Raw genomic sequence first — 13,001 nt, 5'->3', positions numbered from 1 at the left:
CATATATATATATATCCATTTTGTGTGAATATGAGTCTTGCGTGCGTAACTTGCGGCATTGTGTGGTAGTTTCCTTAGCCAGGCTAGCAGCCCCGTCCGGGGCATCCTTCTACTTCCTCCCTCGCCTGCCGCGGCCGACAACAATCCACAGGCAGCCGCTGGTCTGGTGGATGTCCTCCAGAGGACAGTTCATGCTTTCGCGGCGATGTCCTCCAGAGGACAGTTCATGCGTTCACGGCGAAATTTTGAAGTTTATTCCCTCCTCAAAAATAGGTATTTGAGCACTGTAGTGGTTATGATCATATCAGTGACTATGTAACTACATGGAAACGGGCCAAATCATGCCTGTTTCACGTACAGTAACGGCGCCACTGAAGGCTAGCTCTAGCTCCATAGTTACTCCAAGCTTCTTCCCTTGTGAACACCTCCGCTCTTCACTTTTCACACATTAAGCTCCGATCTGCACACTGCTGTTTACCTTTTCCTGCTACAACTGAATTCCCACGGGACTTAAGCGCAAGACTACAGCCTTCTGCAACGCTAGTTACTCTACAAGAAACAGGCATCACTTGGTCCGCCATGTGTCTGGTTCTCAATTGTTTGACGGGCGTAGTAACAATAACTAGGGGGCGTGGCTTTTGCGAACGGTCAATTATAAGGCTATTTTAATAGCTTAGTATTCTATGCAAAAATGGTATGTATAAAGGCTTTAGGCCGCCCTACATGTCATTGTAGGCCTAGTTTAATATGCAACTTAATTTTATACAATACAGTATATGAAGTCACTGCTCCATCTCTCTTTCCGTTAAGGGGTCCTTGGCTTAAAAAACGTTGAAGACCCCTGACTTAGACACAAAAAAATAAAACAAGGTTGAAAACAAATCCCTTAACCTGCATGCGTTTCCTATTTGTCAAATAACTTAAATTATGAATTAAACTATTATTTATATGCTAGATCAATATTTGCACAGAGTAATTTTGACTGGACCAATAGATTAATGGTTTCATTTTCACTACTACTACTACTACTCCTACTGCTATATTAGTTGTTGTTTATAAGAATGCCAGTATTCACAAGCTGTTAATTAAGTTGCAATTTTATTTTGGAACAGAAATACATCAAAGCCAAGTAGCAGTGACAAGCAGTTATAGTTCCACTTTATTGTCAGGTGTTTCTGTAATCTTCCAATCCAGTCCACTGCTGACCCATGTATGAAGTGTTGGACACCATTCTGAAGAGAGATGAACAGTAAACAGTTTTACTTTTAAGATTTTCCAAAAGTAATTGTCAGTTGGGAAATGAAAACATATGAAACATGGAATAACAAATAACAAAATCCTTGATACAAATAGTTTTCACTTGTCATTTGTACAAAATGCGCATGCACGTAACAAAACTTCATAATAATGACTAATTCTTCACACTTAATTACCTGCAAGTTTAATCAAATAATTGTTTTCCCCTTGTTTTTACCATTTAGGGCTTCTCGAGCAGTTTCCTCAAATCTGAAGCTTCTGCTGCCATCTCGTCTTCTGATCGCCACTTGGAGGGAACGTCCTCATCTTCTCGGTCATGCTTCTGCAACTGCAAAAACCAACAGTGCATCAGTGCAATGTCAGAACAAATTAGCTCCGTTTTTTTTGTTTACCATTCAATTTTATGATCATGGATCCTTGTGTGAAATGTCTCCAAAGCTAAAATGGCACACAGTAAAACACATAATAAATTGACCTATTCCCTGTCATTTACATTGGATGTGGTGTAAAGCAAGCTCAGAGTGCCACTACTAGGTCTCTGCAATGGCAGCACATGCTTTATTCTCTGAACATGATAGGTCAATGAAATATGCACATGGATTTTGTGATTGGTCAAGTAATGAGGGTGTTAAAGAAATTATGTTGACATATTATTATAGGCATTACTAATGCATTTTGCTTTACCTGTTATAAGACTAAATGTCTGCCATAAAAAGGTCTATGGATGAATGATTAATAGAAAAATAAATATTGGCTAAAAGTTACTTTGGTTAATTAACTCACAGTAGAAAATAGTTATGAATGCCAGGTTTAGTAGTCTCTGTTATAGGTTGCCATGTTTTTAAGTTTGTGTTGAAACATTACTAACATGCCCGCTGATGGATTACAAGATTCATTGGTCACTGTAATCAGTTTTTCAGTTCATATGGCATTAAAAAGACTACTTACAATGGGTCTCCAATTAAAGTAAAGGACAAACTCAATGAAATGCATTGTGAAGTGTGGCTGAAGATGAGGATTCAGCAGTCCAAGTTAGCCAAATCAAGTGGTTATCTTCTAAAATTAACTCACACAGAATGTAGTCATGTATATATGTTATATTAATGGTTAATGTACTTTAGTTTTGGGATTGAAATTGTGTTTATCCATCTTAAATAATAAATTGAATTTTTTATTATACATAATATAATATATAATATATATAGCAGATCGGTCATTGCTCTTTTCCATTTTCGAAATTGCAGCATAACTTGTATGTGCTTATTATAGCTGAATTTGTGAATAAACTCAGTGGTATAGCCCACAACAGGGCTCAGGGCTTGCATCTAAATGGCGTTGAACTGGTACAGTACATATTGTATATGTAGGAATTGCTCGAGCTATGTTACTGGTTGCACGGCATTCATCGTTCGACTGGTCGTGACTGCTGTCCCAAGATGGCGCCTCCATTGACACCTCTTTCCTCTGCAAATGTCACAATTTGAAACTGCCTCTGAAAACGGGCGAATCTCAACAAAGCTAAAAGTTGACGTCAACTTCTCAACTCCTCATCTGGCTCTAGTCTCTAGTCATTGTCATGCCCCAACATTTACATAGGCTACACAAATGACCTGAGGTCAGCTAGTCTTCTGAATCTAGGTCACACAGATCTCTGAAATTGTTACATTGTTCATCTGCTATTTTACCACTAAATTCACTTCTGAGACTTTTTTATGCCAGAAATCAAAGCTCAAATATGGGCCGTTTCACGAAAAACAAATGGCTAATTGCAAATTTGGTAGGACAGTATCGGACTTCACGAGCTCCACAATCTGCCGGGACAGGCGGCGGCTGCCAGATGGGTTTGCTGCCTTCTCTGTTGGCCTCTCCCCCTTCACAGACCCGCTGAGCTGGAGCTCTGTCAGGATCTCACACACAAGTATGTAGGACTTTAGAAAGAACACCATTTGGAAGTTTTTCAAGGATACTGAAAATGAACCATGGTCGTAAATGCAGTGTTCCAGACTGTACAACGGAATAGCCTACTGGCCCAGAGAAAAGTGTTTAGAACGAGTATATCGGACAATGGAGCGGGAGTTGTTGATCTAATGCAGCGCTGCAGAGGCACTGGCAGAGGACAGGCTTGCAGGGTTTCACTCTCCGCTCCCCGAGCTTACTAGCTACAAGGTGAGTTGTGATTCTTTGGAGGAGGTTTTTTATGTCCCAAGGGTAACGTTACAACTACACTAGTTATAATAAAAGTGCTGAAACATTTTGTCTCGGCTACAGCCGCTGCAGCTGGCTCGCGCTCGGGCATGTGACAGTGTGTGTGTGTGTGTGTGTGTGTGTGTCTGTGTGTTTAATATGAGACTCCAATGTATGCGTATGTGGGTCACTCAACCAATCAGCGCGCAGCTCATCTAAATATTCATGAGCATACCATATTTGGAAGAAAAGCTCTTGTTCAAAATAGGGCCATATTCACATGGTAGTTAATTCTCAAAAAAAGGAAATAAAAAAAACATTCGAAAACTAATTCCGAAGTTCCAAAGTTGTCTTCTTTAAAAATCTCTCTGCTCTGAGCTTTCTGCTCTAAAATCGCCTCTCTTTTAGGCAAAATACTGTGAGATGTAGTTGAGAGCTCATGAAACATTTTATTTACATTTTAATATTTTGGGGATTGAAGATTAACATAACTTTCAATTTTAAACACTACCTTTTAGGTAACTCATCCGAATCAATTTTTTTAGCTTTGACCCTGATGTGTCTCCACACATTGCCCCAACAAATCAAATAATATACATATTTTTAAACCATTAAACCGTTCAAACCAGGCCCCATGCTGTTCCTCTGCCAGGGTAGCACATGTGGAGATGTCATATGCAGTTATTGTTTAGACAGTGCTGTGTGCAGGACTGTCCCAGAGGCCAGTATCCTAAAATGAGATGTCTTGTACACCAGTCTAAAAGCACAGACAAAAGCACAACATGCTCAGTAAAGGACTTTAACTTTATGTCCTTGAGAAATGTCTGCTGGGTGTTCTTTTTACCCGTTAAAGCTTTAGTTTCATCCATTATGGAGTACTAAAATGTTTTGGCTTTGTGAAAAATAAAGTGTGATTGTGATATTCATTTATGTCATATAAAACATATCATACAGGCTTCTGGCCGGCCTGCGTAGTTTGCACTCTCACTCTTAACATTTCTATAAGCTAAAGCACCACAGGGTCATTACATCAGTACATGTTTTCCTCTCAGCACTGTCCTCTTTTGTTGGCTGCATCTATGCCCTGTAGCACCACTCAGAACAGATGTGGCCCAGGGTGGAGAGCTTGTCAGGACAGGCATTTAACCAAGCTGAAAGAAAATCTTGTCATATAACCAGGAACACGTCTTGAAAGACAGTTTACTCAAGTGCTCCTCATGAATACAATTTGAAAGACTGGTACCACACATTGACTGAAAAATAGTGGACGTAGCAGCAGTGACGTCTCCCATTGGTTTGTGGACTGCCATTTTGAAGCCTTGAGTTTGGCAATATGGGCGTTGACGAGTTTTGACGAGAGGTTGGAGATATGGAGCTAGGGAAGATGGCGCAGCAAGCCAGTGTTGTTCATAGTTGCAATGGTATGGTGGCCCTGAGAGGCCACTGCACAGCAACTTAAGAAAACACACGCAAATAGACCACAACACGCAACAATAATAAAACGCAACAATAATAAAACACACGCAAATAGACCACAACACGCAACAATAATAAAACACATGCAAATAGACCACAACACGCATCAATAATAAAACGCAACAACAATAAAACACATGCAAATAGACCACAACACGCAACAATAATAAAACACACGCAAATAGACCACAACACGAAACATAAAGAAAATGCACGCAAATAAACCACAACACGCAACAAGAAGACAACACATGCAAATAGACCACAACACGCAACATAAAAACACACGCAAAAGCCCACAACACGAAACATAAAGAAAATGCACGCAAATAAACCACAACACGCAACATGAAGACAACACATGCAAATTAAGGCATGGATACCCGACCTGAGCTCGACGGGTCCCGACGAGTCCTGACGAGTCCCGACGGTACCCGACGGGCCGGGTCGGGTTCAGACAGATCGGGTCGGGCTCGGTCACATCAGCGCGATAAGTTTAAGTGATGCACACGTGGCTGCACATGGTTGAGGCTACAGGTACGGCAACATCAAGTTTAGACACCGAAACAAAAAGTAAAATTAAGGAAAACCACCCGGGGAACGACGTATTAAAATTATATTCTCATATTAGCCTAGGCTTTGCGAGATTTAACGTTACAACCGCTGCGGATTGATCGATTTTCATGACTTCTTGAACTGGGCTAGTCAGTGGTGTAACATACCGTGGTAAAGTTGGTTTTATTATTGGACATTGGATATTCGACACATTTGAAAAATCTATTATGCAGCTTGAACTTTTGACCTATCCATCTCAAAACACATCTGGTGAAGTCAGCTAACTGCCCTACATATAACACAAAGCTTATTTTTTCAAAAAACCCACCCTAGATATAAATAGATTCATAGCATTTTTTCAGAGTAAAAAATATTTATAAAATCAAAGGGGGACTTTTTGAAAAAAGAAGCTTTGTGTCATGTGTAGGGCAGTTAGCTGAGTTCAACAGTGGGCTGTTGCACAAAAGTAGAATGAAGAAATCCAGGATAACTGAAAAAGCGCAGCTTGACTTAGTGTGATCCGCTCATCGCGGCTTAATCGGTTGCACATTTGCCGAGCCAGGATGAGAAGGTGAAGCTATGTCAAGCCAGGTGTACATAGTTGGGATACATGCAATTTCACGGCTTTCTTATATAGACCACGGTATCGATCACAGATTTACTGATGCTAAAATGGAGAATACGCATTGTGTATTCTCATACACTTCATACGCTTCATATGGAACAACGTGAAACACATTTGTAAAAAAGAGACTCTGAAGAAATTGGACTCTAAAATCTAGAAACTATAAAGATAATTAAGTGATACATTTAATGCACACTTTAAACATGACTGTACCACAATTTATTCATCAGTTATTTCCCCCCAGCAAAATATAAGGTCAAAAACCATTGAGGTGTCCTCTCCCTGTTGTTACATGAATGTACAGTAGCCTCAACTATATAGTTACTGGTCTATAATTAGGGAGGATTGTACAATTATAAAAACCTATAATAATTGTTCAATCCTCCCAAATTATAGTCCCAGTTCACTGGAGAGAACGCAAATTGTGTGCTAAGAATGCCAAATACAGTTAACATGGAAAAGGAACATACATGGTCCTTTGTTAAAGAATACTAAAAGAAATAAATCAACTAAAATAGTTAAAGGTGTTATTTGTCCCTGACCAGTCTGCCATTGTTGGAACCACTAACACGTGTATAGCACTAATAATATATATATATATATATATATATATATATATATATATATATATATATATATATAATCCTTCATCACTGACTTCATAAAACACATTTGCAACTGTATCAGCCTTTTCTAATTATCTCAACAACTGCCGTAATATATTCATCAAACTTCTAACAACAATGTGAACACATAACTAATTATAACAAATAATGGTCACAACTTTATATAACAGTGCTGTAGTGAACAGCAATATGCACCTGTTGTATTTTAATGCAGGCTAATAATAATACTATATTCTGTATTTAATGTAGTTTAGCGCCCCCCTTTCACTTTCACTTTCTGTGAAAACCGGAAATAGGAAGTTCTAATAAGCAGATTGTCTGGCAGGAAGCTAGAAATGTGTGGCAACGACATCCGGTTGTTCCCCAGCAGATGCATTGCTTGTAAGTTGTTTATATGTTTATTTAGCTGTTCATCTTTATCATAAATAAATAGAAGATGTTTATTTATTTACTTACATATGCATGTCATTTAAATTACATATACATGCTAAATACATGCCATAGCGTGTTTATTATTTTTATAAATACTTCTTATGTGTATAGTGGACATTTTGTTATGTATTGTACTTTATTTTTTCAGTTTCACTCCTAAATTGAAACTACATGTACAAATAGTCTGGATTAAAATATGAAGCTCCTGTGTCGTTTTTAACGGAGTTTGGCTGGCTGTCTAGTTAGTACAGGCAGTACACAGGAAATCAACAAACTTTCCCTTAAGTTACCAGATAACGCTAGCGGTAGCTAGCTAGCTTGCTTGGTTGGCAGAATGCTGAACAAGACATTAATAGGCAACCAAATTGTTCCAATTAACCTATTGGCCATGGTTAGCATTGCTAAGCCTCTGTCATGATTGACAGGTGCATGCCCTGCTTAAACATCTATTTTAAAATAAATGGGACCATAATTAAAAAAAACATCATGCTGTATTGAAGAAATATAAAGTCATTAATCATTTTCAAAATGACTTTATATTTCTTCAATACAGCATGTTTTTTTAATTCAGTTCATTAATATGCAACGCTGTCCAAACAGCTCCAAATTCCCAAAACGCCAAGTTCACTTGGTACCCAGCAAGTGTGAAGTCGATCGGATGAACAGTGATGAACAGTGAAGAAGTGCCTTAAAACTGCATTGTATATAACTTCCAGCAGGGGGTGACTTCACTGGCTCCAAAAATAAGTTTGTTTCTATTTTTTATCGGAAAAATCACCCTACAAAGAGGAAATTATCTTCACTCGAGTTTCTGAGTGTGAAAGTCCAATTTTCCAATCCGACACCATTTTCTAATAGCCATAATGAGAAATACAGAGAGAGTTTTGTGGATCCGAAGTTGTATCAACTCATTTGGCTTTGGCTTGAATCTAACGGACGTTCATTTATATGAAAAACTTACGCACTAATGCTTTAGTTTTATTTCCCGACTGTGAACAGCATCTGATCAAGACTAGAATGGATCATGCTGGTCCTGTGACAGCCCTCACACTGTCCTGGCCAACCTCAGCAGGCAGTTGGCTGCAGCGGCGGAGTGGGACCAAAAAAATCTACCGGGTGGTGAATGAATGAACAACACACAGCACAGCAACACAATCCCTTTTTTGTCCTTTTGAGTCTGACCATCTCAGCCCCACCTTTCCTTTCACCTGTTTTGGCTTTCCATCATTAGACTCACACACTGTTAACGTTACCGATAGACTTCCAAATGTTCGATGGCTTTACGTCTAAGACCATGATTCTATTCAGGTGCGTTGGTGGTCAGGTTGAACTGTACTGATTTTGACCAGCGGGCAGAGGCCGGGCAGCATACCAAGCCGCCGGATGGTGTTGCTAAGAACTTGCAATGAATAACTATTATCAGACCGGCCCTTGCGGACACTATCAGCCCACCGGGAAAAGTCCAGACTCTCCTGGGTTTGCCACTCCGCCACTGGTTGGCTGACAAGGGAGGGTCGTCAGCCTTCTGAACATCCTCATACCTTAACGACAGAATAGGTTGATTGTCGTAGTTTCTCAATCTGTGTTCTTCTATTGACTTGTGTTCTTGTGTCCCTGTGAAACGTCATCTCGTGTTGCCAAAGTACTGTCCCAATACACAAGTTCGCATTTCACCAAAAACAGTTAACATTCCCGGAAATGTTCTTGACACGCCCATTTTACTGAGGATGCATTGGTTGGTAACTTGTATGAACTTCGCAGCAACTTATTCATCACTAAATTCACTTCTGAGAACATTTTAGGCGATAAATGAACGGTTTAGATTTCGAACATAGGCAGTCTTGTGAAAATCTCTGCCAAATTGACAATTTGCTCCAAAGTTTTCGGAGTTTTCGGAGCTCCATAAAGTGACGCGGCTGCCAGCTTGCGCCTGCCGGGGCCGATAGCTCGTCGCTCGGACAGTCACACTCGGAGACCCCGCTGTAAGCCGGAGGTCTTTTAGACCGGTCCCGTAAATAGGAGGCTTTTACTTCGCAGTTGACGGATCGTTTGTTTAAATATCACAACACATGTCCATCATAAGATTAACGGGAACCTGTGGTTAACTGTCTTTTCGGAGTTAAACTCCACAAGCACGCACACACACACACAGACACACAGACACACAGACACACACAGCGCAGCAGGCAGAGGCGGGGGAGAGAGATATACCCGTTTCTTTTTGGGAGACTTGTTTAAATTATGTCATAGGCTATAGCCTACATTAGATTTAATATTTAGTTCATATTTTTGGTGTATTTGTTTTCTGATTTATTAGAAGTTGAGTTTCGGTCTGTATGATAAATGAACAGTTGTACATAAAGTGGTAACATGCTATGACATGTTATGTAGACTAAAGGGGAGACACCAATCTTTATAATTTCCATCTCCCTGGGCATATACAGTGCACTACAATAATATAGAAATGATAATTCCACATAACACTAATAGGAACACATAGGACACACCAGTGCATATGCCTATTTATTTTTTAATTTAAACTGACTTAAACTTATACACTAATAATGGTAGGGATCGCGTTCCACTCTATTGAATAAGTAAGGGGTGTTTGAGCTAAACCATAAACTATAAAATAAAGCTCAGTTAGTTTTATTTTTCAATATTATTGCAATAGTTGTAGCATTATGAGGTTTTCTTGTCCGGAGATTGTTTTAATACAAAGTGGTTATATTGTTGTGGTTTTTATTTGTAGCTGGTATTTTGGAGCCTTTCAGGTAGCCTCTGTGCTGGGAGTGTTGAGCAATAACAGGAAGAAGGCATCGTCTCAAACTGTTAAAAGCGTTTTCTGTGCTTGTGAACTTGCGAGTTCATTCTTCCAAGAACAACCAGCAAGAACGTTCTCCCCAAGAACACAAGTCCGTACTTTGCATTCTTGAGATTGAGAAACACCCAATGACTCCCAACACGACATATATGACCGGTAGACGCCCAGGGCATTTTTTGATGGGAGGAATCACCTCGCGTCCCACCATCAACTTTTCTTTAATAACCACTGACGAGCAAAGAAAATGGTCTACTCCCTCCTAAGACTGCAATGGCTGCACCTGATTGGAAGAACGCTTCACTTGTGGGCTGCTCCCGGATTTCAAAACAGACCAACATGTCGTTTGTTTTGAAACTTTTGCTTATTTTACGAAAATTTCCACCTTTAATTGACATGGCAGCTAGGTGGGAAAGAGGAGAGAGAGGGGGAATACATGCAGGAAAATGTCATAGGTCGGACTCTAACCCTGGACCTCTGCATCGAGACATAGACCTCTATGTAAATAAGTGCCTGCTCTTCCAACTGAGCCAAACCGGTCACTACAAAGGTCAGTTTTAAAGATATTCATGGTTTTACGAGAGGTGGCAAGTTGAGCTAGATGACCCCGATTTCCATAATGTTGCCTAGATCTAAACTTTATGCACATAAGGAGCAGGCAACTTGACGCCTCATCTCTCGAAAGTCGCCGCGATTCTACCAAAATGCATTGTACGACTGCTTACATAGACAATGAATGCAAAGCGTGAAAATGACGTTACCTGTTGACATGTACCTTAACTCCTGGATCCCCACACTAGCAGAAAGAACAAGAAGCATCCCCCCAACTCTCTGCCAATCCCAGGTACACTGTCTCGCACATCTCATCTGTCACAGGTAGCTGAAATGGCTGACAGGCTTGACAGCTTCTAAACATGAAACGTGTTCACTGACACCCTGGAAATCTCAGTACCTGCAATAAACAGTCCTCTCATCTTGGCTGAACTTCTATCTCATAGCACAGTGACACTGAAAACATAACAGTTAAACACTGACATGTCACCCAGTCTGTTACAATACTATTCAATGCTCAGCTTATTACACGGTTGAACGAAGGCTGGTTTTAATTTTTGACATTTCATACCTCTCCCTTCACTTCAAAGAAAACCAAATGAGAAAAATGCCTACAGTGAGCATATGTATGTTCTTCCATGAACATTTCTGAAGCCCTAAACTGACTTTGAGTAAAGACATTAAACCAGTATAATTGGTGTTTGATTGACGATCCCCCCCCCCCCCCAGCCTTTGTTACACATTATCATGGTTATTTAAAGACCGGCTGCAATACATGTTTTGAAGATAATGTGCACTTTTACTGAAAGTTATTATCTTTTGTTATTATTAAATGTGAGTTCTGAAACTGTTTCTCAAAGCCTGACAACTTTCAAACATTGCCACAATTTAGTGAAAAATAACAAAAAAAGATCACAGATTGCATAATCATTTGGGGGGTTATGCTGGCTTAGTGTTGATTGAAGTCATGTTTTTTTTATCCACATTAGTAAGACTGAAAATAGACAGATGGGACTAAAAATGGAGACGTGGGTTTTCTGTCTTGTGGAGCTCCAGTGGCCCCTCTACTAGCAGCGGAGATGATGTCCAAACATTTGTTTATGTGTGTGTGTGTGTGTGTGTGTGTGTGTTTGTGTGTGTGTCTCTGTAGAGCTTTGTTAAACCTCCTTAGTACAGCTCCTCTTCTATATTGCAGAGCTGCCAGTGTGGACAGAGAAACCCTGCATGCTCTGACAGTGATGAACATGTCCGTGAATACTAATGTTCTGCGTGTGTCTTCAACTACTGCTGGCTAAAGCAAACACTGGGTTAATCGGGCCGTATAATGACACCGCTGTGTAACTCAGTTATTATTATATTGTAGGCCATTGAAGCTTGATACATTGAACATTTGATATAAACTGTACTAGTACAATTACAAACCAATTTGAAATAGTTCAAATATGATTTAATGGATGGATGGATCATTTATTTATCCCAGTGGGGACATTTGCACGTCACAGCAGCAGTACTTCAACCAACCGCACAGCACAAATAACGAATGTTAAACAAAAGTACTAACATAGAACAAAAAAAGTATGCCCTTTTAAGTATTTGCATCCACGCGTGGAACTTGCATTATGGTGTGCAAAAGTTAAAAAGTTAAATACATTGCACTGTGCTGAAGATACAGAAAAAAGTCATCGTAAATCCAGTTTGTGAGTTTAATCCAGTGGATTTAGTCTAGTTATTCATATCAGCATATTTTCGTGGTTTAATTCGTGGCTGCTAAAATTATTCATCTATTTTCTGTCAACTTTCTTGGTATCAAAACTATATTGATGACATCTAAAACAAGTGGTTTTACCAAAAATGTCCAAGTTATAATTTAATTATCAGAAAAATAGAATTCAATGTATCCATTAAAGCACCATCATGTGTTGTCAGTGGTTTTCTAACAAACTAACTTTGATCATTTTGATTTGATACTACTATTTCTCTCAAAATGTGCTACCAAAACTTCTGAAGAAAACAAAGGCTAAGGTGGAGGAAGGGTTGAGTACCGCTGAATCCATCGCAATCGCCACCGATGGATAGACGTCCCGTGCCACAGACAGCTATATGACCATAACCGCACACTATATTACAGCTAACTGGCAAATAGCAAACCCCGTCCTCCAAACACTCGCGGCGTATGAGAGCCATACAAGCGACCATTTATCGGGAATACTTAAAGAGGCTGTGATAGATTGGAAGATCAGCAGATCAAACGTCCCCGTGACAACAGAAAACGGCAGAAATATTGCCAATGCTTGCCAATTGCCAAATCTTCACCGCACATACAATGCTTTGCTCACACTGTTTATCTGGCTGCACAGAGAGATATGGGCGTTCACCAGATGTCCCGACTCCTCGGCAGAGTGAGGAAAGTGGTCTTGTTTTTTCCACCGCAGCACAACAGCTGCAGCTGTGTTGAAGGAGAAACAGGTGACGC

At 39.9% G+C, this 13,001-nt stretch overlaps 1 protein-coding gene across 1 annotated transcript in view; it reads right to left on the bottom strand.

Annotated features, from left to right (window-relative positions):
- Positions 1 to 1,079: 1,079 nt before the first annotated feature.
- Positions 1,080 to 13,001, bottom strand: part of fhit (fragile histidine triad diadenosine triphosphatase) — a 423,256-nt gene continuing 411,334 nt past the window's right edge. Inside the window, exons 8-9 of the mRNA XM_039799117.1 lie at positions 1,475 to 1,585; positions 1,080 to 1,232 (exon numbers count right to left, since the gene is read on the bottom strand). Coding sequence (XP_039655051.1) covers positions 1,478 to 1,585 — 108 coding nt within the window. The 3' untranslated portion in view covers positions 1,080 to 1,232; positions 1,475 to 1,477. The remainder of the gene's footprint in view (positions 1,233 to 1,474; positions 1,586 to 13,001) is intronic.

Source organism: Perca fluviatilis, chromosome 4, assembly GCF_010015445.1.
Source record: "Perca fluviatilis chromosome 4, GENO_Pfluv_1.0, whole genome shotgun sequence".
NCBI classification, from domain to species: Eukaryota; Metazoa; Chordata; class Actinopteri; order Perciformes; family Percidae; genus Perca; species Perca fluviatilis.
The sequence above is the reverse complement of the archived record's forward strand: the minus strand, read 5'-3'. Positions and strand labels throughout refer to the sequence as shown.